Source organism: Bubalus kerabau, chromosome 2 (assembly GCF_029407905.1).
Source record: "Bubalus kerabau isolate K-KA32 ecotype Philippines breed swamp buffalo chromosome 2, PCC_UOA_SB_1v2, whole genome shotgun sequence".
Taxonomy (NCBI): Eukaryota; Metazoa; Chordata; class Mammalia; order Artiodactyla; family Bovidae; genus Bubalus; species Bubalus kerabau.
The window spans coordinates 177,122,142-177,147,734 of NC_073625.1; the positions used below are offsets into that span (position 1 = coordinate 177,122,142).

Sequence of the window (25,593 nt, forward strand, 5' to 3'; positions counted from 1 at the left end):
ACGACTGCTTCTCTGCTCTAAAAGCAATTCCTACCATACTTAGTTCTAATGTGACACAAGAAAGACAACGTCCCAATATTTGCTACAACTTACCAGTGGGACAATAATGAAACGATCAAAGTTTTAACTAAATGCCTGACAGAGTATCATGATACTGCTTACCTGTATATAAAAGATAGTAAAGAAATTAACACACCTGAAAACCCTTGATTTTTTTTTTAACTCAAAATAAAAAATAGAACACATTTTAAATGTTGATGTATATGTGGGTATATGCTATAAGTTTTGGAGAAGGAAACAGCAACCCACTTCAGTATGCCTGCCTGGGAAATCCCACAGATAGAGGAGCCTGGCAGGCTACAGTCCATGGGGTTGCAAGAGTTGGACATGACTTAGCAATTAAACTACCACCACCATGCTGGAAGTGTGAGTCAATGTGGTTAAATAAAGATTTAAAATAGGAAATCAATCCAAAGTCTTTCCTAATCTAGCAAGTGAGCCAGTGCTCCTACATATTTCAAGGTACATGCAACTTTGGCACTGACACCATACCAGAAGAGATTACTAATGATCACAAGTAAAACTCAGTAGCAATTTATACCACAACCATATCCTAAAAAAAGAAAAAAAAAAAAAGGAAAAGCAAGGTAGATTGCTTTTAAAAGCATTCTGTAGAAAAAACAATGCCTCACAACATTTTACTGGTAAAATACGATTCTTGATCACAATATCTATCAAAGAAACAACAAAATATGTGGGCCTCTTTCCAGACCAAGACTCTAAAAACCAAAAATAAAACATAAAAATCAGGCCATAATTTTTAACATCTTACTTTGTAAGATACTGAGGTTAGTAGGTGAGCAATATTCTGAACTGCACCATGGTTAAATAAAATTGTTTGATGATCTGGACCCTGTAAGAAAAGAGAAAATACATTAAGAAGAGTAATAATTCATTCCAATAATACATTTACTTAAAAGGGGAAAACCACATTCATTGCAATGTAGGATTTTCAGTTCTACATTTGTATAAACCCATTCCCAAAGAGCAGGGTAGACACTGTTTTTAGTCCTGCAAAGGGCTGTCACAGTTTACCTCTCATCTCAGTTCTCTAGAACGGCTCGCTGGCCCCTTACCTCCCCAGAATAAGGAAGCGGGCACAGAATATTCTGACGTTGGCCCTCATCATTACAGCAATAGAAGCACTCCAAATTTTGCATTTCACTTGCACACCCTTATCCCCTATGCCCAAGGAGACAGTGTAGTCATTCTTAAAACTTAAGACTGATGACTTAGTCAGAGGAAGTCTAAAACTAATCAGCTGCAAGAGAAACTGGACCAGAGCCCAAGCTACCTCAACACATCAGGGAGGTCTGAGCAGTGGATGGTGGGAAACAACACTCTGTAACTGGGAAGTAAACATGTTTTAGTTCTCTTTCTCTCTCATTTCTTTTAAAATTACTACTTCTTAGAGTTAGTAGGTGAAGAAATAGGAAAATTCAGGTATTTTATTCTTTACTGACTCTGTTTTCTACTAATCAATTTATTGAAGATCTTCAAAGTGACTAAAGGTTAATGCAAGGCTTCAATTTTCCCAGTACTTAATTCATTTCTTTTATATCCCACCCATCCACTCAAATAATGAAAAGTCAATTAAAGCCAAACAAGGATGGTATTTCATGTTTATCATTATTTAGGAGATAAAAGTGTAGCATCAAAAAGTAGGCTATCTGTCTGGATTCAACAGAAGAAACCAGTTCCTAGTGTAGAAAAAGAGCTCTTAAACTAGCTTCTCTAATTCACTGTTTAGCTAATAACGATCTTACAGATGCTCATTCTTTCTTAGACCAAAATATCCATCATTTGAAGTGGAAAGATTAGCATTTTCTTACCTCTGAGTAGTAAAAGAGCCATATTCTATTTTATAGGCTCCTAAACATTTTATCTATTATTGCTGCTGCTGCTACTGCTAAGTCACTTCAGTCGTGTCCGACTCTGTGCGACCCCATAGACGGCAGCCCACCAGGCTCCCCCGTCCCTGGGATTCTCCAGGCAAGAACACTGGAGTGGGTTGCCATTTCCTTCTCCAATGCATGAAAGTGAAAAGTGAAAGGGAAATTGCTCAGTCGTGTCCGACCCTCAGCGACCTCATGGACTGCAGCCTTCCAGGCTCCTCCATCCATGGGATCTTCCAGGCAAGAGTACTGGAGTGGGGTGCCATTGCCTTCTCCGTATCTATTATTAAGAGTATTTAAAAAAAACAAACAAACAGCAATTTCTGTCTTAATTTTCACACATTTAAAAAATTGAAGTTTAATTGATCCTATATATTTTCTAACTTCTAATCACCACATAATATTCCACAGTTTACTCATGCAAACCCCCATTACATATTTTAAGTAGTTTCTAATGTCTCACTATTATAAACAATGTTTTGTTGAATATTAGTAAAGCTACATCTCAGTGCAGATTCTTAGGGTATGAGGACAAATTCCCAGAGTACAACTTCTTGATATTATTTATCAGTATATATCCACTCAGAACAGTACAAACTTGCTTTTATAATAACTGAAAATACTGACATTCCCAGGGCACAGGCTTGAAGTGTATTCTTTTCCTACCTCATTCTCACCCATGCATCTGCAGTTACAATTACAGGCACTCCTTATTGGGTACCTGCTACCTGTGGGGCCCTGCTCTAAATGCTCTATTTGAATTGACTCATTTGAAACATGAGTCTCTGGCTTATTCATTATAACGGTAGTGGTGGAGACTACGATGGGGAAGCCAAAGAAAAGAAGGGTCTTCTAAGAATCTGATCCATTTTTTTCTTACCTATTAATAAATACATTACTAGAATAAATTATGAAGATAAGCCTCAGTTAGCCTTGGCTTACAAATTTTAACATGCTGACTTATATACAGGTAATGTTCAGCAGAACAGCTAAGTGGGCAGGGGGCTGCCTTTACTCCCTGTACTTCACTGCTCTCCCATTGTATTCAGCCAATCTGTCCCCGCTTTCAGGTGACCTAATACTTATAGATTATTTTATACTCTTCAAGACATTTCACATCTATACAAACAAATACCCAAGTATATTCTTTCCCCCATTTTAACACAAATGGTAAACTAATACTATATATTTATATATAAAAAATACTATATGTAAATACTTGTTGTATAGTTGCTAAGTTGTATCTGATTCTTTTGTGACCCCATGGACTGTAGCCTGCCAGACTCTTCTGTCCATGGGATTTCCCAGGCAAGAAAACTGGAATGGTTGCCAGTTTCCTTCTCCAGGGGACCTTCTCAACCCAGAGATTGAACCCGTGATGTCTACATTGGCAGGTGGATTCTTTACCACTGAGCCACCAGGGAGGCCCCATATAAATACTACATATATACACAGATAGTTAGACATTTAGATTGTTTTCAGTCTTGGAGTTATGTTTAGAAATTATGGTGAAACACAAAGCAATTCTCTGTACATACTGTTCTCCATCACTTACAAGATATTGTACCTTTTAATTCCTCACATTCTTTGTCCAAATTGCAGCAAATATGTTACAAAAGAACCTCTTCCTTCTGTGGTTGTAGACAGGATTGTGTAAAAACAATTACAATGAAGGAATTAGTGGCTGAGCCAACCAAAGAGGAGGAACTATTGTTCTATTCTTTTTAAGTCTCTCTTGAATCTCTCCAAAGCAACCTGCATGAACCTGGAGTTAGTGAAGCAGTCTCCTCAAGGTAGGAAGTACATAAGCCCTCATGTTCCTAAACTAAACACCAAATAATTGGTCTCAAAATCTGAATAACTGCTTAGGAAGTGGCAACAACTTAGAAGTTAGGGTTTCAATCAATATTCTTACTAGCCTTCTTTTGCTTCTTAATAAATCAAGGAGAGACTTTCAAAACTTTAATGATGATTAGCTTAGAACACAAACGTTTTAGAAACCTCTTTATCTCCCCTGACCAAAGTATGTAAATTTATTTCATATTGATACTGGTATATGCAAATTTGTAGATCAGTCTTCAAATGCTATTACAAATCTTACTTCAGGCTTGTATGTAAACAATACAAAAATAAAAAGTTTTTATAATTAATGACAATACAGATCATCAGATCAGTTGTTTTCAAAGACACATGTTGTTAGTGTATCAGTAGGGAAATCAATACTGTATTTCAGGCTATTGCTATTGTCACTGCTACATGGGTTTATACATGCTACAATGTTTCCTGAAGTCTAGTTATAGTTAACTATTTAAACTGATGGATAATCCTGAGCAGAGCTAGCAAATGCTACTTATCAGGCTAAAAGAAAGCTGAGTTCTGTTAGTGGCATGAGGGTGCTTGTGAATTATAAAAATGTCTTGCATACAGGGTATTTGCTGCAGCACTGACTGCACAAGACCGGAAACAAGCTAAATGCCCAATGGTAGAAAAAAAGTTGAATAAATTATCGTACATCTATACAATAAAATACTATTCATCTGTTTTTTAAAAAAGAAAGAGGAAGCTCCTTATGTACTGATATGGAACATCCCTCAAAATGTTAAGTAAAAAATGCAAGGTACAGAACAGTATGTATGGTCTGTTACTATTTGTGTCAAAAAAAAAAAAAGAGGGGAAATTATATACATAGGTCTGCTTAAATGTGTATAGATTAGCTCCAGGAGGACATACCTAGAAGGCACATCTCCTGAGGGCATACAAGTGTTTACATTATAGAGAACAGTTATCCTGGTTCTTACTTTACAGCAGTGTGAGAAGATCTGACAGATGTACTCCTGGGTATAGCGGGACCTGCTAAGCAGCGCCATGAGGTGCGGTATCACCGTGGCATCCTGCAGTGAAAGGGAAGCAGAGCAGAGCAACAGGGAACTCAGACTTGGTGAGTGTCTTTAACACTGATTTCCAAGGACAGGTACACATGTAAGCCTCTTATCTTAATGACAGTAAATCAAGTCTGTTTAAGGAACATAGCAACACAAAAGCAACATGTAATCAAAACTGTCTAGGCAAAGGACAAGGAAAGGGGCTTCAATTTTCATGCTTGATAATAAAATACAAGAACAAGAAATTCTCAATCTCTCTCCCATAAACATCCCCACAATAAAACAAAATCATTTTAATAAGACTTGACATAATCTATTCCAAAATCAAAATGTGACATAATTAATAAGATAAATACTTATTACATAGCTTATAAGGAGGAATTACTGTATTAAAATAAAAGTTCACAATTTTGAAGTCTGAGACGTTATGGTAAGTATCAGTAACAGATTAACACTTCTAATAACTGTAGTGAGCTAATTTCAGTCTTCACAAGACAAGACAGTTTATATAATAGCAGCTTCTCACTTACAGCCCACTCTCTGCCTACTACTGACACTTCACAACATACATGATGGTACAGAAGAAAGAAGAATCCACCCAATCTGCCTCAGGGCTCTCAAAAAATCTGCTCTTTCATGATTTAAACATGAGAGGATATTTGGCCCAAACCACAGATGGAAAAGGAGACTTAGCTTGAGTGCCCTAGTCAATGCTGTTGTAGGTCCTGCAGCAATGCTTTTCAGATATGAACGCACATTGCAGGTATGTTCTCAGGGGATATTTTGTATGTATAGACTGATTCTGTAGGTCTGAAGTACGACTTATGATTTGGCATTCTATCAATCTCCCAACTAATGGTTGATGTTGCTGGTCCACAGACCACACTTTGACAAAAGACAACAGAGAGCAAGGAAGGAAACGTAAAAGAATACCACTGTTGGGATAAACAGGGTTTGGGGTTTCCCTCAGTATGAAAAGAATGCCCAAGACACATAAAAGCTAAGTAGGAAAACAGTAGGCTATTTTTGTAGAAGATGCCTACAAATAGAATCTTTTCCCCTTGCTTGTTATAACCCTGTGTTGTCATAAACAGTTTAAACACAAAATGAGGGAACTTCCTGGCAGTCCAGCGGTTATGACTCAGGGTGTCCACTACTGTGGGCCCAACGTTCAATCCCTGGCCAGGGAACTAAGATACTGCAAGCTGCTGTGTTACATATCTGCAGTTTCTGGTTGATTAAACAAGGCAAAGAACAGTTACATAATTTCCCCCAAAGTCACTCATCTTATAAACAATTTAAAACTAGACATTCTGCCCTCTTCAACAGGATTGTGTGCTTGTTAGTTTAGTGCCTGAGTTGCTATGGCAGCTGGTCTCTATACAATCCTACCCACAGATGTCAGTTAGTTACACTGAAATACTACTCTCTGTCATTATCCCACCCAACATTTTTCAGTCTCCACGGTCTCTGAGGCATAAAATTGTTTCATAATTTAGGTATCCTATGAAAGTCTCTTAAGTCCCTGTGTCTTAATTTTTCTTGCAAAAAGAAGCTAAGTTTGTATATAACAGCATTCTCCAAATTATGCACCACAATCCATTAGTAGATCATGAAATCAATTTAGAGAGAGAGAAGGAAGGAGCTGAATAAGTTGACCAGGGTCAATTCCTTCCCATTACTGGGCTGAGGGTTGGGGAAAAACTTCTAGGGTAAAGAAGAGGAGTGATTGGCTTAATTTCTTTGTAAAAATGACAATCGGAAATCCTTAAGTAAACAGACTCATATTCAGATGGAGAGTTCTATATAGAATGCTATGAGAATGCTTCCTCAATTTAGAAGGGCTTACGGTAAACCAGTGGTTCTCAAAGAGAGGTTCATGGACCAGTAGCATCTGGTTTACCAGATACTAAAGTTTACCAGTTATTGGTAAACTTATTCAGTCCAGTTCAGTCAACTTATTAGAAATGCATATTCTCAGGCCCCATCCCACACTGACTGAATCAGAAACTCTGGAGGTAGGGTCCAGGATTCTGTGTTTAATAAGCTCTCCAGGTAATTTTGATGCCTGCTCAAGTCTGAGAACCACTGTAGTAAATGGTCTGGATTTATGAGGCATGGCTCCCCAAAGAATGTTACACAAATCCTTGAGGTACAAATTCGAGATGCTTCATAATTTAGCTTCCTGCTGTGTGCGATGACCCACAAGCCTCATTTACAGACCTTAGGCATCATTACAGGCCAGAGGAGCAAGTGTCTAATGTAGGAAAAACAAACTCTGGAGGCACGTGACATGTCCCTCTCCCTGCTTGCTTTGCCTGTGCCTCCTGACTACTTATATTCTTGAAGTATTTGTAAAACATGACCCTGGACAAGATCTCTGATACATATGTGTCCACTTTGAAACTATAATTCTACATCTCAGCTCAGAGAATCACAACCAGCATTTTTTAAAATGAAAAAGAATAAAATAGAAGTCAGAAGGCACCACATTTATGCAATTGTTTTGTGAAGACTATCTCAAGATACTCCCACCACCACTCTGCGCCCCCACCTCCCACCCCCCACACACAGTGTAGCAGTGGAAAATATAATTCTTACTGTGAATTGTAGGTAAGGGAGTTTAAAAAATACTAGCCTTGATAATTTTATTAAGAAAGCCCCAGATAAGCAACAGATAAAAATACACCCTAATAATCCCTGAAGTTTTTGAAAATCAATGAATGACTCTGAAGATCTTTAGATTCTCTCACATGTATTCTCTGATCCTAGCCTGGTAAGTAAGCCTCTAACAAGTGCTTCTGGTTCACCTCTCCAGCTGAAATGAACAATGATTCCCTTCCTGCATTAAACTGTTCTGTCCACTATCCTGCATATTCTCTTTTTCAAAGATACGTCCTAGAACAGCTTCTTTTCTCTACACTTTTTGAAATCTTTTCCATTATTCAAGACCAGGTCAAATTCTACCTTCTCCATAAAGCCTCTTCTACCAGATTTAACCTATAGTGAGTGCATTAAATGTGTTTCCTTTATGTGTACATATTAAGAAATTAAGAAGGGTCTTTACAAAACAAAAAACAACAAAAAAACCCCAGCTTATAAATTTCTCAAGGTCTGGGACTATCTTTCACTGCTTTACAAAGCCTAGAACATTTGATATTTGCAAATTAGCAATTCAAATACTTCTTGAGACTTTTCTATAACATAGTTATCACAGCTAAGATCAGTTATGAGATGCTAAGTAAATCAAAAGTATGCTGTTAGTAAAAATGTAAGTTGATGATTGAAAAACACCTAAAACTCACTGTATACAGTAGTTCCTCTGGAGTGACGGGACTGGTGAAGATGGTGCGCAGGCATCGGAGGCAAGCTTCAATGAACTTCAGGTCTGGGGACAGTAGTCCTGTTAAGAGAAAACAGATTTGAGACTCATGCTTTCAACTCATATTTAAAACGCTGCAAACTGATTCTACTTTTTACCTGTATAAAAGTGACTTCCTTACATACCTTGCAGTAAGGCAGGGATAATATGGCAATCTAGTAGAGACTTAACATTGTTTTCAGTACCCATAGCAAGACTTCCCAATACCACTGCACATTCAGTTTTCAATTCTGTGCTTGAGGTTTCTTGCTGAAGCAAGTACAATAATCTAAAAAGAAAGAACTTGATAAACAGAAGAGACTAAAAAACTTAAAAGTAAACATTAGCTAAAAGTAATGTCACAGAAAAAGGCTACCAATACATCCTACACACTGAAAATACGGTAGGTGAGTTTACAGGCTGCTAGGAAATGGTCATATCTTTATATAAGCTGTTAATTTAATAAAGGAACATCAGCAGGGCGGAGAACCAAAAGAGATTTTCTTCTTTTTGAACAACAGAATTATCATATAATCTTAGTGTATCAGAACTTCAAATCTGAGAGTTGTCCACAAGTGATGTCTGTGCAAACAGCCAGCACGACAGTCCACATTATCTGCCACTCCAAGATATGAAGACTCCCAAAGCCAAGTGCTGGTGGATCTTAAGGACCCTGAATATCCACTACTACAGTTCAGAGATCACAGACGTCTAGCCTAGAGGGAATACTCAGAGTTCTTGTGCAGTTCTTCAAACAAGGGAAGTTCTCTTCTTTCTCTAGTTCTCCTATTTGGGGCATCAAAAGATCCTATTCTATTCTAGGCTAGCCTGTCAAAAAACTACTCCCCAAATTCCAATTGTCTACAACATATGACTATCTCCTTTATGTTCTAAGGTACATCCTTCATGCTCCCTAAAGCGTATTTATATATACTGAGCACTAGTCCCCTAAGAAAGGCTGCTGACAGCTTTACAGTTACCAATGGTTGATTATAATATAAACAACAAAACCATTAAATAATCCTACATTAAAAGACAGGAAAGAAAAAAGAGAAGAGAGAAAACCAAAACATTTAAAAATTTAGAATGAAAAATTTATAACTGCACATAAAACTTAATTCTGGGTAGCAAAGGCAAAGAAGCAGTTAAACAATTGTCACTGTCTGCCAAAAAGAAGCTTAATAGCTTCATCAGAAGACATGAAACTTTCTATGTTAATTTAAATGCCAGCAAATTCTAAAACTAGAAAAGCAGGGTCAAAAAAAAATTTTTTTTTTTTTTTTAATTTTAAAAAAGGTTTTGAGAATCCTAAGAAATTATTATCCAATCATATAAAAGTTGCTAGAGCTCTGAGGAGACAGGGAAGAATCAGGTTGATGTACACTGCTTATCTATCCAACGTGTCCTTTTATGGCAGGGTCAATGATTTTCCCAAACCTCTAAAAGGTATTCATATATTCCACTCCCTGGTACCTTATTTTTTTTAAAGAGATGCTTCATATACTTCAAAGCATTTATTTAAAAAAAAAAATGTAGGACAGACAATACAGAAAAAAGATGAGTCTTATGATTGAGGATGAGAACACATCTGAAACTTCATATGAACAGCAGAAAAGGGGATGGTAGCAAACTTACCTTGGAACAGCTCCTAAAACAATGAGGTTGGCTTTCTGCTTGTTGTTTCCAATCACAGCATTTTTCATGTCTCTGAATTCAAGGAAAAGAGAAAAGGTAAGATGTGTTGAGATACTAATTTATCTTTATTTTACAGCATCTTGGATTGTCAAGTACAGATGTTAGTGACAAAGTAAAACCCTGACGCTTCTCCACTTGCAGTGCTAACCAGAAGGGACAAAGACAGGGCTGTGCAAACCTGGGGCTATGAAACAGGAGGGCAGTGGAGGGGGAGTAAGAGACAGCTTGCGAATCAGCAAAAGACTTTCAATACAAAGAAAGCCGAGTTCTTCAAAAAAAAGGCCACCAATCCTTTGAATAAAAAGAAACACAGGCCTCTTCTCATGCATAGCTCTGGGAGTAGGCAGTAAAAGCAGCCAGCCCAAGGAATGGACCTGACCTTGCTTCAGGGACCATGATTTTACTTTCTTGTTTTTCTGACTTCCTTGGACTGAATATTTCTGTGATTCCATTTTATCTCCTTTATTGTCTGACTAGCTGTACCTCTTTGGGTTTTGTTTTGTTGTTTTGTAGTGGTAGATTTACAGTTTACAATATGTACCTTTTAACTTATCACAGTCTTCAAGGGATAGTGTCCTACTTCATGTGAACTATAAGAGCCTTGCAAACATACTTCCATCTTCCCATTCATTCTTTGACCTGCTGTTATACATCTTTAAACTAGTTAGAAACAACATGATATACTGTACTATTTTTTTTGGCTGCATCATGAGGTTTGTGGGATTTTAAGTTTCCCCACCAGGGATTGGACCCCTGCAGTGAAAGTACAGAGTCCTAACCACTGGACAGCCAGGGAATTTTCTATATTGTACAGTTTTTGCTTAAACAGTCACTTTTAAGGACATTAAAAAATACGAAAATATCTTTTATTTAAAGATATTTACTTGTGGCTGCACCAGGTCTTAGTTGTGGCATGTGAGATCAAGTTCCCTGAACAGGTATTGAACTGCAGCCCCCTGCAATGGGAGCACAGAGTCTTAGCCACTGGACCACCAGGGAAGTCCCAGAAAATATCTTTTATATTTCCCATTTATTCACCAGTATTTTTTACTCTTGCTACACTCAGATCTCCATTTCTCTGGGAGTGAAACTCTTTTCCACAATAAGAGTATCTCTATCAATGACCAGTTGGTTTACAAACACATGGTTGTTCTCAAAGGACAGGCAGAGAAAAAATAAATAGCTCAAAATAAGCCCAGTACTTGGAGAAGGAAATGGCAACCCACTCCAGTATTCTTGCCTAGAGAATCCCGTGGATGGAGGAGCCTGTCGGGCTGCTGTCCATAGGGTCGCACACAGTCGGACACGACTGCAGCAACTTAGCATGCATGCATTCATTGGAGAAGGAAATGGCAACCCACTCCAGTATTCTTGCTGGAGAATCCCAGAGACGGAGGAGCCTGGTGGGCTGCCGTCTATAGGGTCGCACAGAGTCGGACACGACTGAAGGACTTAGCAGCAGCAGCAGCAACCCCAGTACTAATAAAATGTTTAATAAAAAAAAAAAACTTAAGGTAATAGGTCAGTAGTGCTATCTTAATATAAAAACACTATGGTTCTCAAACCTTCTTCTTGTGGAAGAAGGCATCAGAGCCTCCCAGGGACACTTCAGAAGTTTATGAAGGTGTCTGGAAATTTCTGGCCATAGTTTTAAAACAGAAAGCAGTTTTTGCACAATCTTCAAGAAAACTGTACTTTTCAGTATTGTACCTGCCTTGTAAATAAAAGGGAGATTATACTTTTTATTAAAAGTTACTTCATTTTGAAAATCAAATAAGTGGCACTTATGGTAGATGGGGTCATCAATACCACACCAATATTAGTCCACAGTTTCAGCTCTTGCTTTCATACCTCATTTGAGTTTTCTAACATGATCATGCTTAAGCACTAACATATTGAAACATTATAAGTTATCTTTCTTTCATATGCCAAAATACTTGCTGAGCATCTCTCCTAACTTCTCTTTTAGGTGGCAGAGCTCTACAACATATAGAAATTTTTTGCCAACCATTAAAGTTATACTCCTAAAAAAGTCCTGTAATTGGCAAACTATGATCTTATAGAAAAACAGGATAGAAAACCAGGGGGTAGGGTTGGGGGGTGGGGGTGGAGAGGGAGTTATTAAAATCAATGACTTCATGTTATTGTCAGCTTGTGTTTCCAATACCAACCAATTTCATCAGCATTAAAAACCCTGGTAACGATAATACCCCTCTCCTTAATTATCCTTTTTGATTATTACAAGAAAGTGCTGTTATGATGTGGTGGTCTGCTGAAAGCTGATTCTCCCCATAAGGCTTTGAATAGCATTTTCACAAGTCTTGAGCCAAACACTGTACTTGTTAGCCTTCTTCCTTTAGCTCAGTGCTTGAAGGCCTTCTCTCTCTCTCTAGAATATCCCTGAGATCTTCCATATGATTTATAGTGGATAAGCAGGAGTATTTTGTTCGTTTGTTTGCTCATGAGGACTAAACTGAATGAAGCTTACTATGGTTTTAACCAAGCTTTTAAAATTCATGTGATATCAAGCTTCACTGAGCAAAACATAGTTAATAAGAGACTGTACATCTAGGCTCCTGCTTCCTTATAGATGCCTGCTGTTTTCTTAGAGACTTACTTCCCAATTGTCAGCTTATAGACTCTAACCTAGCAGTCTGTCATTTTCTTTCTTCTCTTAATGTGTTCTGCCTATACTAACGCAGCACATTCATGCATCCGGTAGCTTACTGAAAGTTTATTTTTGCCAGGAGCCATTCTAGAGGCTTTCTATTATGGAATTTCTAATTCTAACATTTTCCCAGATTTCTCCCCATTCTTCCTAAACTGAGCAGAAATGAGTGTCCCTAACCTTATAAATACAACCCAAATATCTGAAACCATGCCAGAGTAAATGTTTTTATAGACAAAAGCAAACAAAACTCCTCCAAAACCAATTTTCCAATTTCCTTACTAGTTTGAAAAATGGACATGAAGGAGGGAGCTGGTAGTTATAGAGTAACTGCAGACTAAAGAGAACACAATTAATAAAACATACCAATGGGGCTTCTCTGGTGGTCCAGTGGTTGAGACTCCGCCAGCCAATACAGCAGACATGGGTTCAACCCCTGGTCTGGGAAGATCCTGCATGCCATGGGGCAACCAAGCCCATGCGCCACAACTACTGAGCCTGCGTGCTGCCACGACGGAAGCCTCTGCACCTAGAGCCTGTGATCAGCAACAGAGGCCACTGCGATGAGCAGCCCACGCACTGTGACGAAGAGTAGTCCCCGCTCGCCACAACTAGGGAAAAGCCTGAGTGCAACAACGAAGGCTCAGTATAGCCAAAAAATGAATAAATAGATAAATTTAAAAATAATTAAATGGACCAACGTCTAAAGAAAACAATTCTTGCTCTAGTTCTAATAAGTAAATATTATCTATACTAAAGAAGAGATGTTAATGCCCTGCAAATAAATTATATTTAGTCATTAATATAAAAGGATACCAGAAGATCATTTCTATGAAAGAGTTAAAAACTGCAAGAGACAATAATCAACACATATACTCATTTTTAGCAGACCTAAGTACAGTGTTAGATTCAATTTCAGAGCCGGCCAAATGAAGCTTCTTTCAGTTTCCAGAGTGTAGCTATTCTCTCTCTCATTTCCTTATCATCCCCTCCCTATATCATTCCTTGGCTAACTTTACTCGTCTTTCAGGTCTGAGCTTATATGTCAGTGTCATTCTCCAGGAAGCATGCCCTGACAACTCCCAGGTCTGGGTAAGTATCCTTTCTAGTGCTCTTTATCATAGCACACTCATTACTTTTTTCCTCTTCAGAGGCAAGAAACCAGTATGATCTGGAAATATCAGAGAAATTACTATCAATAGATCACAAAACGTACCATACAGAAATCCATATTTTTGTAAACTAGAAACTCACAATTATAAAGATGGGAGCACAACAAAACTATGCAAGATTTATACATTGCTCTGAAGTTTACAAAGCATTCCATACCTATTATTTAATCTTCATCACAACCTTAAGTAATATTAACCCCATTTTACAGATGAGGAAGCTAAGACTCAGGTTTGGGGCACTTCTCAGAGCCCCATAATAAATAACAGAGCCATTCTCAACCCATGTCTTTTATGCCAAGTGTTTTTTTCCATCACCTCCAGCATATCAGGCATTCAGAACAAACTGACTGAAAAGACAAAAGAACTCAGTAAATGTATTTCTTTTTTCTTCTGTCTTTCAATTTACATAAAATAAAAGCCTGTCTTTTAGTCAAAGACATCCTTTTACTAGTAGATCAAAAAAATATAATCTCATGTCCGCCAGTCTTTAATACTGATGGTGGGAGGGGAATGTCCTGCTTATACACTACTGAAATTCAATGATTTTTTTTTGGGGGGGGCGGCACTCAGCACTGTGCAAGGCTCTATAAGGATACAAAAGTATCACATAATGAGATGCCTGACCTGAAGAGTTTACAATCTTCTTGAGGAGACAAAAGTAACACTAACAACTAATCACTAAGGCAGTGACATTTTATAAACAGTGTGCTTAGAGGGTTGAGAAAAGGAGATAAGACAAGCTTAACAGGTTTTGAGGCAATGATAGAAACTAAGATGAACTAGCCTAGGAAATGGCTAGGATTTAGATAAGTGGATGAGGAGGGCAAAGGGGATCATATTGGAAATGGAATATGGCATATTTCTGGGGCAGTACGTAGGAGCCAGGACTGAAAAGAAGATTCCCTTTAAGGTGGGAACATTAAGCCTGGAACAAAGTTAGAAAAGTGACAGGGAGAAGAGACAAACTAAAGGGAGATGAATTTAAGAGAAATCATGGTCTTGATCAGAAAAAGGACATGAAGGAAGCAATGACAAAGGAGGATAAGCTGAATGTGGAACAGATTGGAATACAATAATTCTAGAGCCAAGAGTGGCAATTAAATGGCTGATGCCCTTCCTTTGTGGCCCCAAGACCCCCTGTGCTTATCATTACCACAGCATTCACTAATCAGACTGTGGTGAACTATCTCTTTAGCTATCTGGTTCCTGCATTAGACATTCCCCAGAGCAGCGACCACATGCACAATGCACAATGCCTACCTAGCACCTGATTGGCACTCAGGGTTTGTTACAGGAATTACTCCACCCAGGTATCCGGTTATATGAGACTGACTAAGTAGCAGCCACAGGAATCATTAATAGAGAGGACATTTTAAGGAAGCAGTTAACAAGATGATTTTATAAGCAGAGAGAAAGTGACATATGACATGTCTTAAATGACTACTTCAAGTCTGGGTGCCTGGGTGCAGGGAACACAGAAAGCTTGGAGAATAATTCCCTTAGCAAGACAAGGATCTATCTTGACTTTATACATACTGAATTATCTTTGAAGATAAGAATATCCAGATAGAAAAGCTAAAATGCAAGCCTTGGGGACAGTCTACTCTTTGAGGATGGGAGAAAAGCAGCCAATATTAAGATGTTATAGAAACACATTTGTCAGGGAACATTTTCAGCTAACATCTAGCTTAAATCTTAAACTTGCCCACTAATAAGTAGACTCAAATTGTGGCCACTTTTACATGGAGGCTAATCTTTCAAATCCCTTTCTTTGCTCTTTTGGTGAATAATTTTTAGTGTGGTAGAGAAAAAGATCTTGAATATGAAAGCAACATATATAATGCCTACTATAGCATACATGTAAACCAGAGTATTATGATATGTGATCAAAACCAAGAGAGAAAATAAAACCACATGTTGCCATTAAAATAGTAGAAAAAGCAAAATAATAATAATAATAATTGGAATCTAGACCCGTTGGAAAACAAAGTCTACGTCAATCAAGTATGAGCATATGTATTCCTAAAAAGTCAAAATAGCATAAATTTTAACTGAAAACCTAATTAGCATCTAAAAATAGAAAATTATCTTTAAAATCATTGAAGGCTAGAGCCAAAAACTAAAGATCAATGATGTCATTTTCACTCTGAACCAGTATGACTTTTCACTTACCTGAAAGCAGCTCTTATTTAGAATATGTACATTCATTCTTGATCTAATTAGTGTGAAATAGCCAAAAAGTGGGAGAAGGCAATGGCACCCCACTCCAGTACTCTTGCCTGGAAAATCCCATGGGCGGAGGAGCCTGGTAGGCTGCAGTCCATGGGGTCGCTAAGAGTCAGACACGACTGAGCGACTTCCCTTTCACTTTTCACTTTCATGCATTGGAGAAGGAAATGGCAACCCACTCCAGTGTTCTTGCCTGGAGAATCCCAGGGACAGGGGAGCCTGGTGGGTCGCACACAGTCGGACATGACTGAAGCCACTTAGCAGCAGCAGCAGCCAAAAAGTACAGTAGATATGGAAAACTACAATCTCAGTATAAAGTCTGACCAATTTATGAAAACTAACTTTTTACAAGACATAAGGAAAAAAATACATATTTGTGGGTAGCTACAATAAGGTAACAGGGTAAACACACTAACAAAATTATTTGGACTTGAAAAATTACAAACATACTCACTGTTCTGACCCTGTAATAATAATTGCTATGATGTTCTTTCTGGAGAATGTAATATCCGAATATCCAAGTACAATAAGCATTCTGATAACCAATATGGTTAAGGAATGAGAGTCTTCATATTCCAATTAGAATCACCATTACCGCATGTAAACTGTCAATTTTAAAAGGATTAGATAATGATGATCTATTATTCAAACTAAAGTTATTTTTAATATAAGGCTTTGATTCAGCAGGCACTTGAGACTTAGAGTGAACTTCAACTCAAGGCATTTATTATGCAACTGCTGCTGCTGCTGCTGCTAAGTCGCTTCAGTCGTGTCCGACTCTGTGCGACCCCAGAGACGGCAGCCCACCAGGCTCCCCCATCCCTGGGATTCTCCAGGCAAGAACACTGGAGTGGGTTGCCATTTCCTTCTCTCTACTGTATGTATAAACTGAACAAAATTAAGAACTGACGGTAATTTAGTTCATTCTTATAAACAAATTACTCTGAGGTGTATATTTTTGGAATGTAAGGGGTATCAGCTACAGTTTTGATTTGTATAAATACTAGTTCAGAAATTAAGAGCTGTATTTAACTCTGTCTTCTCAATATATGATCACAAATCACCTTACATTCTCCAAAAATGAAAAGTGCAATGTAATAACTGCACTAATAAATGCCAAAATATTTTTACAGTACATTAATAAATATTTTTAATATATGTAATCATGCCAAAGAACATAAAAAATGTGTTAGAACATTATGAATATGCAGGCATACAGTTAAGTGGCTTATAAATATGAAAAGATATATATACACATATGCGTACAAATATTCCACTATTTTTTATGTCCAAAGTTAATATAACATACATATATAAACAGCTTAAATATCTGGACACAAAACTATGTCAATTTGTTCTCATAATGTCTGGAAAATCTTGCTACTCTTTTAACCAGACTAAACTGTCTCAGGATACAAAGTTTTAAACAAGTAACTCTCAGGAATCACTCCATTGCATTTGGTATTAAGGTCATCTTCACTCCTGTTTACCTGTAACACCTTTAAAAGTTCAAAGTTAACTTTTAACTGTTAAGATTAACAGGATATTTCTTTTGAATTATCCTAAAACTTATCCTTTAACTTGAAATTTCCAAAAACCAGAGGCTTCATTTTTATGGCAGCTCATATTTTTAGCTCATGCAAGAAAATGGAAAGTGTCTATATTCTACTGAAACCAGAGGTATATATTTCCCTGAAACCAGAAAATGATGTACAGAAAAATCATTACCAAATGATTTCAGCAGTACATTAAAACACTTCAGAAGACACTTTTTAAAAACAGATACTTGATGAAAACCACACAATTCTACAGTATCCACAACTGCCTGCCTTAGTTTATCAGAAGGAGTTTGATTACCTAGTTATCTAGTTCTCTACTTTGATTCAACTTTGAAACTATAAAGCTAGCCACATTTGCTTATACTATCTTTTGCCTTTCAACATAGGAATATCATCAACATAAGGCCGCATAGGGATACCTATTTTTTTCATGGAGAATCACTAATGTAAAAACAAGATTCAGGTGCTCTAACTTAGGTATGTCAAAAAGCACAATGTTTAAGCAGCTTTGACCTAAGATCTACAAAAATATTTCAACAGCTATTCTTCTGCAACTATGAGATTTAACATGGTTGAGCTAACACCAGAGTAACTGCACCAAAAACATCTGTAACTGTTTTAAGTCACACACAGATCACCACACTAGAGGAAGCTCAAAATCTGCAATACAATGTAGCTTATCTGATGTACCTACTCTCTGTTGTAGTTGCAAAGGCTATACATTTATGACCTACACAGCTGACCTCCCTGTTCTCTCTGACTCCAAACTACTCAGTTATGCATTTGAAACCTTGCTTTTCAGGACCGAATTCTGTTTTCAAAGCTTTAATATACCCTCGTTGGTGGTCTAGTGGTTAAGAGCCAGTGCTCTCAACCTTTAATATAATAGGACCATTCAAATATATGCTAAATACTGCACTATTAACAACAACAAAAAGTTGTTCTACGATGAATCCTCAATCATCACTAACTAGGTAAAATGGTCCTTCACAACACAAGTTATCTACAAAGTTCCCTCTGTTTACAGCTAGGGCTATGGCTCTAACTCAGCTGAGCAATTAGCTACTGGTCATGATGGAAAGTTATAATTCATCTTTAATTTCTTCAATTTTGTTTTTCCCACTAGTGAAAAATCAGATAAATATTGCTAGAAAAATGATAGAACTCTTATAGCTAAAGCTAGTCAATTCTTTTATGTCTTTCTCATTGGATATTTTAGATTCAAAGCAGATTACTTCAGCCTCTGTTCTTTTCCTTCTCTAAAATTAGAAATCTACCTTTGGTTGTTTACGATCTGTGGCCACCTCCCTTCTACCTGCTTATTTTGGTCTAGTAATGGTCTCTGTATGAATGACTCAACAGTGGCTGTGTAATGTGTATTAAAAAAAAAGAACTGGTCAACTCTCTATTCCTAAACATCATTTTGGTTCCCTCTTTTTGTCTATCAATACTGTATTATTCTTATATTAGATAAGGTTACTTAAAAATGAATAAAATGTTAAAAATGTGATTCACTTTTCATTCTCTTGACTATACACAATTAATTTTCAGGCAGTAACAAAGTTCAGGCAAGAATTAAGTCAGAAAAATAATTTTTTCTCTCTGAGGTAAAGAAAGCTTTATCAAATCATACTACACACACCTCTAAAGGCCATAAAGTGAAAGGACTTGAGTTGATCGGTCCATTTCAAGCTAAAAATAGATTTTAAAACTATAGGTAGCAATCAGGTTTACTGGAAAATGTTATCATTCACATTTTCTTATCTGAATCAAAAACTTCTAGCTCCTCTCCCTCTTCTTTCGGTGGGAATTGTTTTATCTCTTTGATATTTTTAAAATTTTTCTTTCACTTCTTTGAAAAGAATCATCTTACTTTTGAAGTTGTTTTAAATTAGGGCTGGTAACTACTAACCACTGAAGTGCCAATTTGTGGGTATCCACAACATACCAGGTACTGAATTTTATATTTCTGACTTAATCCTTTAACAACTTGGCAAGATGGGCAGTATTACTCTCCCTTTACAGATGATAAAGTTGAGGCTCAAGGAAATGAGATAACTTGCCCAAGCATTACACTAGGAAAGGACTCTACTAGGAAATATCAGAGGCAGGTATTTAACTTACAGTTGAACAGCTTGAAAGCCCGTATTCTTTCCACTCTACTACCCCTCCCTCCCCCAAAACCTTTCTTATCTTCTTAGCTGACAGCTAAGTGTCTGAGACTTAACAATTTCTTAAGAGGCATTAAGTTTATCAAGCTATATGTTAGTTGGTTTGTAATAATACAGTCTTCCCAGTGTTTTTTATGCTTTATTTGATATTTTATCACCTTTCAAGAAGCTATGATATCTTTGGGTAAATGAGAAATTTCTAACAGTGACAATTAACACTTGAATTAGCTACATATATGAGACACAAATCAAGATACAAGTCTTTCATGATGAATCCTTAACCGAGAAATTTAGCTTTCCTCCTAAACAACCATAGTAGCAGAAATAATTAAAACAACAACAACAATAACATCTATCATTTACTGAACACTTAATGAGTTTGACATTTCCAACTGAACTGTTTATTGAGGAATCTTAAGTGATATCTAGGATTATCAATTGGCTTTGTATGGGGGGAGTGTCTGCTTGTCTAAGAAAGCATATCAATTTGACCTATCCCTTCAACTAATATGTGTGTGTGAAGTGAAGTGAAGTGAAGTCGCTCAGTTGTGTCCGACTCTTTGCGACCCCATGGACAGTAGCCTACCAGGCTCTGCCGTCCATGGGATTTTCCAGGCCAGAATACTGGAGTGGGCTGCCATTTCCTTCTCCAGATTTAACAGATGGATTTAATACCATTACCCTGGCATTAGTCAAACTAGACTTACAGGGGTTGATTAAATCATTATAAAGTCTAGCCTAGTTAAGAAGATAAAGGCAAAGTTAACATAATGAGAAAACAAGAAATACCATCTCTTGTCTCTGTAAACTGAGAAGACATGAAAAGAAGGTGTTAAGTATCCCATGTTGGTCTCCATTCAGCTCCTCCTCACCTTTCCTTCTAGCTCAGTTTGAATAGTTAAGCAGCCTTGCTTGTTTATCTTGCCTCTACTTTAGAAATAAACCACTCCCTCCAAGACATCCCTTATATACAGCCTTTTTTTTTTTTTTGGAAAGTGGGGGGTGGGCATCCAATAAGAATTAACAGTCAGTAGAAACTTCCATAAACAAAGCATCCTAGCTGTGCCAAGGTTGAGCAAGAGTTAAGCTAAAGATGCTATCTTGCTGATAACACTAACAGGGTAAGAAGAAGAAAGGGACAAATGAGTGCCTCACTGCTATCCCAAATGTATCTCATCCTCCTATTTCTGGGGTCCTCCTTTCCCAGGACACAGCTCACTGCTATGGGTGCTCTGTGTTTCCCAACCCAATGAGTTGTCTTAGGCTAGACCTTCAATGCAAGAGACCTGGGTTTGATCCCTGGGTTGGGAAGAATCTCTGGAGAAGGGAAAGGCTACCCACTTCAGTATTCTGGCCTGGAGAATTCCATGGACTATATAGTCCATGGGGTCGCAAAGAGTCAGACACGACTGAGCAACTTTCATTTTCACTTTTTTCTTTCTTAGAAGTGGTGTGATAAGAGCATAAAAACCTGCTCTTAGGAGAAAGAATTCTTTCAATCATTTGCAATCTTACTGCACTCGTACCACTTAATTATTTTTAAGTATAATCACCTCAGATATGTTGCTTAAAAACATTTCGTCTCATTAAACATGAGGCAATTCTAGAGAAAAGATGGACATTAAGGTTATCAAGAGTTTACTTAAATTTTCTAATGACTGCTTTCTAAATCCTGATATTTAAAACATCACTAGGAAATCCAAACTTTAGAGACCGTCAATGAGTTAACCAAAAACAAAACAAAACCACCTCTAGCCCCAATGACCTATTCTCCAGGCCTTTTCAAATGATAAAAGATCACCAATTTTACTCTCTTGCTTTTGCTAGATATTAAAGTAACAAAAACCTTCTCCAAACTAAACATTTTAAAAAATGTAAAGCAAGTATTCTACAAAAAAAATGAAGCTAACCATGTTAACTACCCAACAGACAATTCTTTTCAGTATCATATTAAAGTCATGAATGTCAAGGAGTCTTTTCAAAACAGAAAAGTTATAACCCTGCATTTTCAGAATTATAATACTTAACAGATTCAAACATAAAACAAACAAGATTTTTTGATAGACTCTTAAATACATACTACTTACATGACACCTTGTAGAACTTTCTGGGGATCAGGGTCAAATAGCCTGTCAACATAGTGGCGACTGCTAGCTGTTACTTCCTAGAAAGTGGGGGGAAAAATTATGACATCTGAAGCCATGCAAATCACAAATTCACAGTATCACCTATAACATCAAATAGCTATATAATCTAACTTAAAGCAGAAGCATTCAAATTTTTATATATGCTTATCATATTAAATCAATCTGAGAAAATCTTGTGACAAGATAAAAAATAAGATGAGCAAGAAAGAGACACCCAGTTCTTACTAGCATAACTAGACAGTGAAACCTTTGTAGTGAGCACTGCAAGCTTTGCCAACAGAATTGAGCCTAAGTATTAAGAGGCAAGCAAGCTAAGTTTCTTAATTAAGTGCTGGATGTCACCTACATACGAAAAAAAGATAGGAATGTTGTTTCTGTTTATATCCACTAAAGGGAGGGAAAATCTGTTCTCATCAAGGAAAAATGGGAAAGGACTTTATGAACAGTTTATGAAGGGTAGTCTTGGTGCAAGAGGAAGACCCTCAGAGTGACAGAGAGGAGCTCTATTGCTAAGAAGCAGACATATGTAAAAAATAAAAACTAATATAAAGGAGTTGTTATCACACTTTCTGTGAGGAAAAAAAAAAATTAAAAATTAGGGTGATTTATCAGGTCCAAAAGAGTTACCCAGTCTGAATTGGCTAAAGCTGACCAGAAGGGGGAGGAATTAGAATATGAAGAACAAGGGAGACACTTACCTTCTTTTATTTGTATTTTGGGGTTTGCTCTATTATGTTATTTCCTGTAATACTTATTTGGGGGGTATACTTATTTTTATATTTAATTTTCAATGCTTAACATTATTTAAAACAACGAACATATGTTTAAGAACCAGGAAGAAAGAACTTTTATCCCTTGCTATTTCTTTCTGATGCCTGCTGGAATATGCTGCTCATATACTATCAACCATTAGCAATAAATTTTTATAGAGAGGAAGAAACACTTTTCCAGTTTACCCAGAATCCCTGATCAGAAAAGAGTTAACTGCCAAGACACAGTGTCAGCTTAAAATTCTGAGTCTCTGAAAATAACTCTGGAAAAAATTTCAGACAATATAGTTAAGCTAAAAATCAAAGTGTATGTTCATATTATGGGTTTGCAACAAAAATATCCTTGTAGGCAACACAAATACCTATTTTTAATACATACTCCATTTATAAAGAACAAACTGGCAGCAAATAAAGACACACTGATGAAAATTCCTATGCCTAACAGGTAACATAAAGTACTTGCTAACAGGTCTGGTTTCCTCAAAATAATATACCCAAGAGCAAAATCCAGGATAAAACTGAAAACAGCATTCCCATAATACAGATACGTCCTCTCACTTCATCTGAGCACATGGGCTTTCCTGGCTTTCCAACAATGCTAAGTCCATCTGAGAACTTCAGACTCTTAAGATTCCCTGCTATGTAAGGACTGATCTTTGATTTTACTGTTTGTCTCCACAGGTCTATATCTCTTGCCTCTCAATGTGGTTTTTAAAAAGGTACTTGGGTTTAAAACCTATAATTAAAATAAAAATAAATATAATAAAATATAAAATATAATATATAAAATAAAATATAAAATAAAAAATAAAAAATAAAAAAATAAAATAAAAATAAAAATAAAATAAAAATAAAACCCTCACCTACAGCCAGACATCCTGGAATGTGAAGTCAAGTGGGCCTTAGAAAGCATCACTATGAACAAAGCTAGTGGAGGTGATGGAATTCCAGTTGAGCTATTCCAAATCCTGAAAGATGATGCTGTGAAAGTGCTACACTCAATATGCCAGCAAATTTGGAAAACTCAGCAGTGGCCACAGGACTGGAAAAGGTCCATTTTCATTCCAATCCCAAAGGAAGGCAATCCAAAGAATGCTCAAACTACCACACAATTGCACTCATCTCACACGCTAGTAAAGTAATGCTCAAAATTCTCCAAGCCAGGCTTCAGCTATATGTGAACTGTGAACTTCCAAATATTCAAGCTGGTTTTAGAAAAAGCAGAGGAACCAGAGATCAAATGGCCAACATCTGCTGGACCATCGAAAAAGCAAGAGAGTTCCAGAAAAACATCTATTTCTGCTTGATAGACTATGCCAAAGCCTTTGACTGTGTGGATCACAATAAACTGTGAAAAATTCTTCAAGAGGTGGGAATACCAGACCACTTGACCTGCCTCTTGAGAAACCTATATGCAGGTCAGGAAGCAACAGTTAGAACTGTTGAACCAGTTAGAACCAGAACAACTGACTGGTTCCAAATCAGGAAAGGAATACGTCAAGGCTGTATATTGTCACCGTGCTTATTTAACTTATATGCAGAGTATATCATGAGAAATTCTGGGCTGGAAGAAGCACAAGCTGGAGTCAAGATTGCCAGAAGAAATATTAAAAAATAAAATAAAATAAAATAAAATAAAACCTATAATTTAAATAACAAATTTCTCCCATTAACAACATGTCTACTTCTCTGTACATTCATTTAATAAGCACTGCCTATCTATTAATAAGATATGCAAGCTACAAAGGAAAGCATTAAAGTTAAAAAAAAAAAAAAGGCACGGTCTCTCCCCTCAAAAATTCATATTCTATTGTAACTATGTTTACATGTTTATATTCCCTGTTAGAATATAAAACAGAAGTATACACAAATAAAGGTAGCACTTAGTTCAGTTCAGTCACTCAGTAGTGTCCGACTCTTTGTGACCCCATGAATCGAAGCACGCCAGGCCTCCCTGTCCAACACCAACCCCCGGAGTTCAGTGAGACTCACGTCCTTCGAGTCAGTGATGCCATCCAGCCATCTCATCCTCTGGCGTCCCCTTCTCCTCCTGCCCCCAATCCCTCCCAGCATCAGAGTCTTTTCCAATGAGTCAACTCTTCGCATGAGGTGGCCAAAGGACTGGAGTTTCAGCTTTAGCATCATTCCTTCCAAAGAAATCCCAGGGCTGATCTCCTTCACAATGGACTGGTTGGATCTCCTGGCAGTCCAAGGGACTCTCAAGAGTCTTCTCCAATACCACAGTTCAAAAGCATCAATTCTTCAGCACTCAGCCTTCTTCACAGTCCAACTCTCACATCCATACATGACCACAGGAAAAACCATAGCCTTGACTAGCCGGACCTTTGTTGGCAAAGAAATGTCTCTGCTTTTGAATATGCTATCTAGGTTGGTCATAACTTTCCTTCCAAGGAGTAAGCGTCTTTTAATTTCATGGCTGCAGTCACCATCTGCAGTGATTTTGGAGCCCAGAAAAATAGAGTCTGACACTGTTTCCACTGCTTCCCCATCTATTTCCCATGAAGTGATGGGACCAGATGCCATGATCTTCGTTTTCTGAATGTTGAGCTTTAAGCCAACTTTTTCACTCTCCTCTTTCACTTTCATCAAGAGGCTTTTGAGTTCCTCTTCACTTTCTGCCATAAGGGTGGTGTCATCTGCATATCTGAGGTTATTGCTATTTCTCCCGGCAATCTTGATTCCAGCTTGTGTTTCTTCCAGCCCAGCGTTTCTCATGATGTACTCTGCATAGAAGTTAAATAAGCAGGGTGACAATACGCAGCCGTGACGTACTCCTTTTCCTATTTGGAACCAGTCTGTTGTTCCATGTCCAGTTCTGACTGTTGCTTCCTGACCCGCATACAGATTTCTCAGGAGGCAGGTCAGGTGGTCTGGTATTCCCATCTCTTGACGAATTTTCCACAGTTGATTGTGATCCACACAGTCAAAGGCTTTGGCATAGTCAATAAAGCAGAAATAGATGT

General features: G+C 37.4%; 1 protein-coding gene across 8 annotated transcripts in view; it reads right to left on the reverse strand.

The window, feature by feature from the left end:
- Positions 1 to 25,593, reverse strand: part of ARMC8 (armadillo repeat containing 8) — a 110,342-nt gene that overhangs the window by 55,952 nt on the left and 28,797 nt on the right. For 7 of the 8 annotated variants that reach the window (XM_055569579.1, XM_055569573.1, XM_055569575.1 and 4 more), the window contains exons 2-7: positions 21,780 to 21,856; positions 9,834 to 9,905; positions 8,345 to 8,487; positions 8,143 to 8,240; positions 4,754 to 4,846; positions 833 to 913 (exon numbers count right to left, since the gene is read on the reverse strand). In XM_055569579.1, the coding sequence (XP_055425554.1) occupies positions 833 to 913; positions 4,754 to 4,846; positions 8,143 to 8,240; positions 8,345 to 8,487; positions 9,834 to 9,905; positions 21,780 to 21,856 (564 nt within the window). The remainder of the gene's footprint in view (positions 1 to 832; positions 914 to 4,753; positions 4,847 to 8,142; positions 8,241 to 8,344; positions 8,488 to 9,833; positions 9,906 to 21,779; positions 21,857 to 25,593) is intronic. The other variant, XM_055569578.1, reaches the window with a different exon arrangement.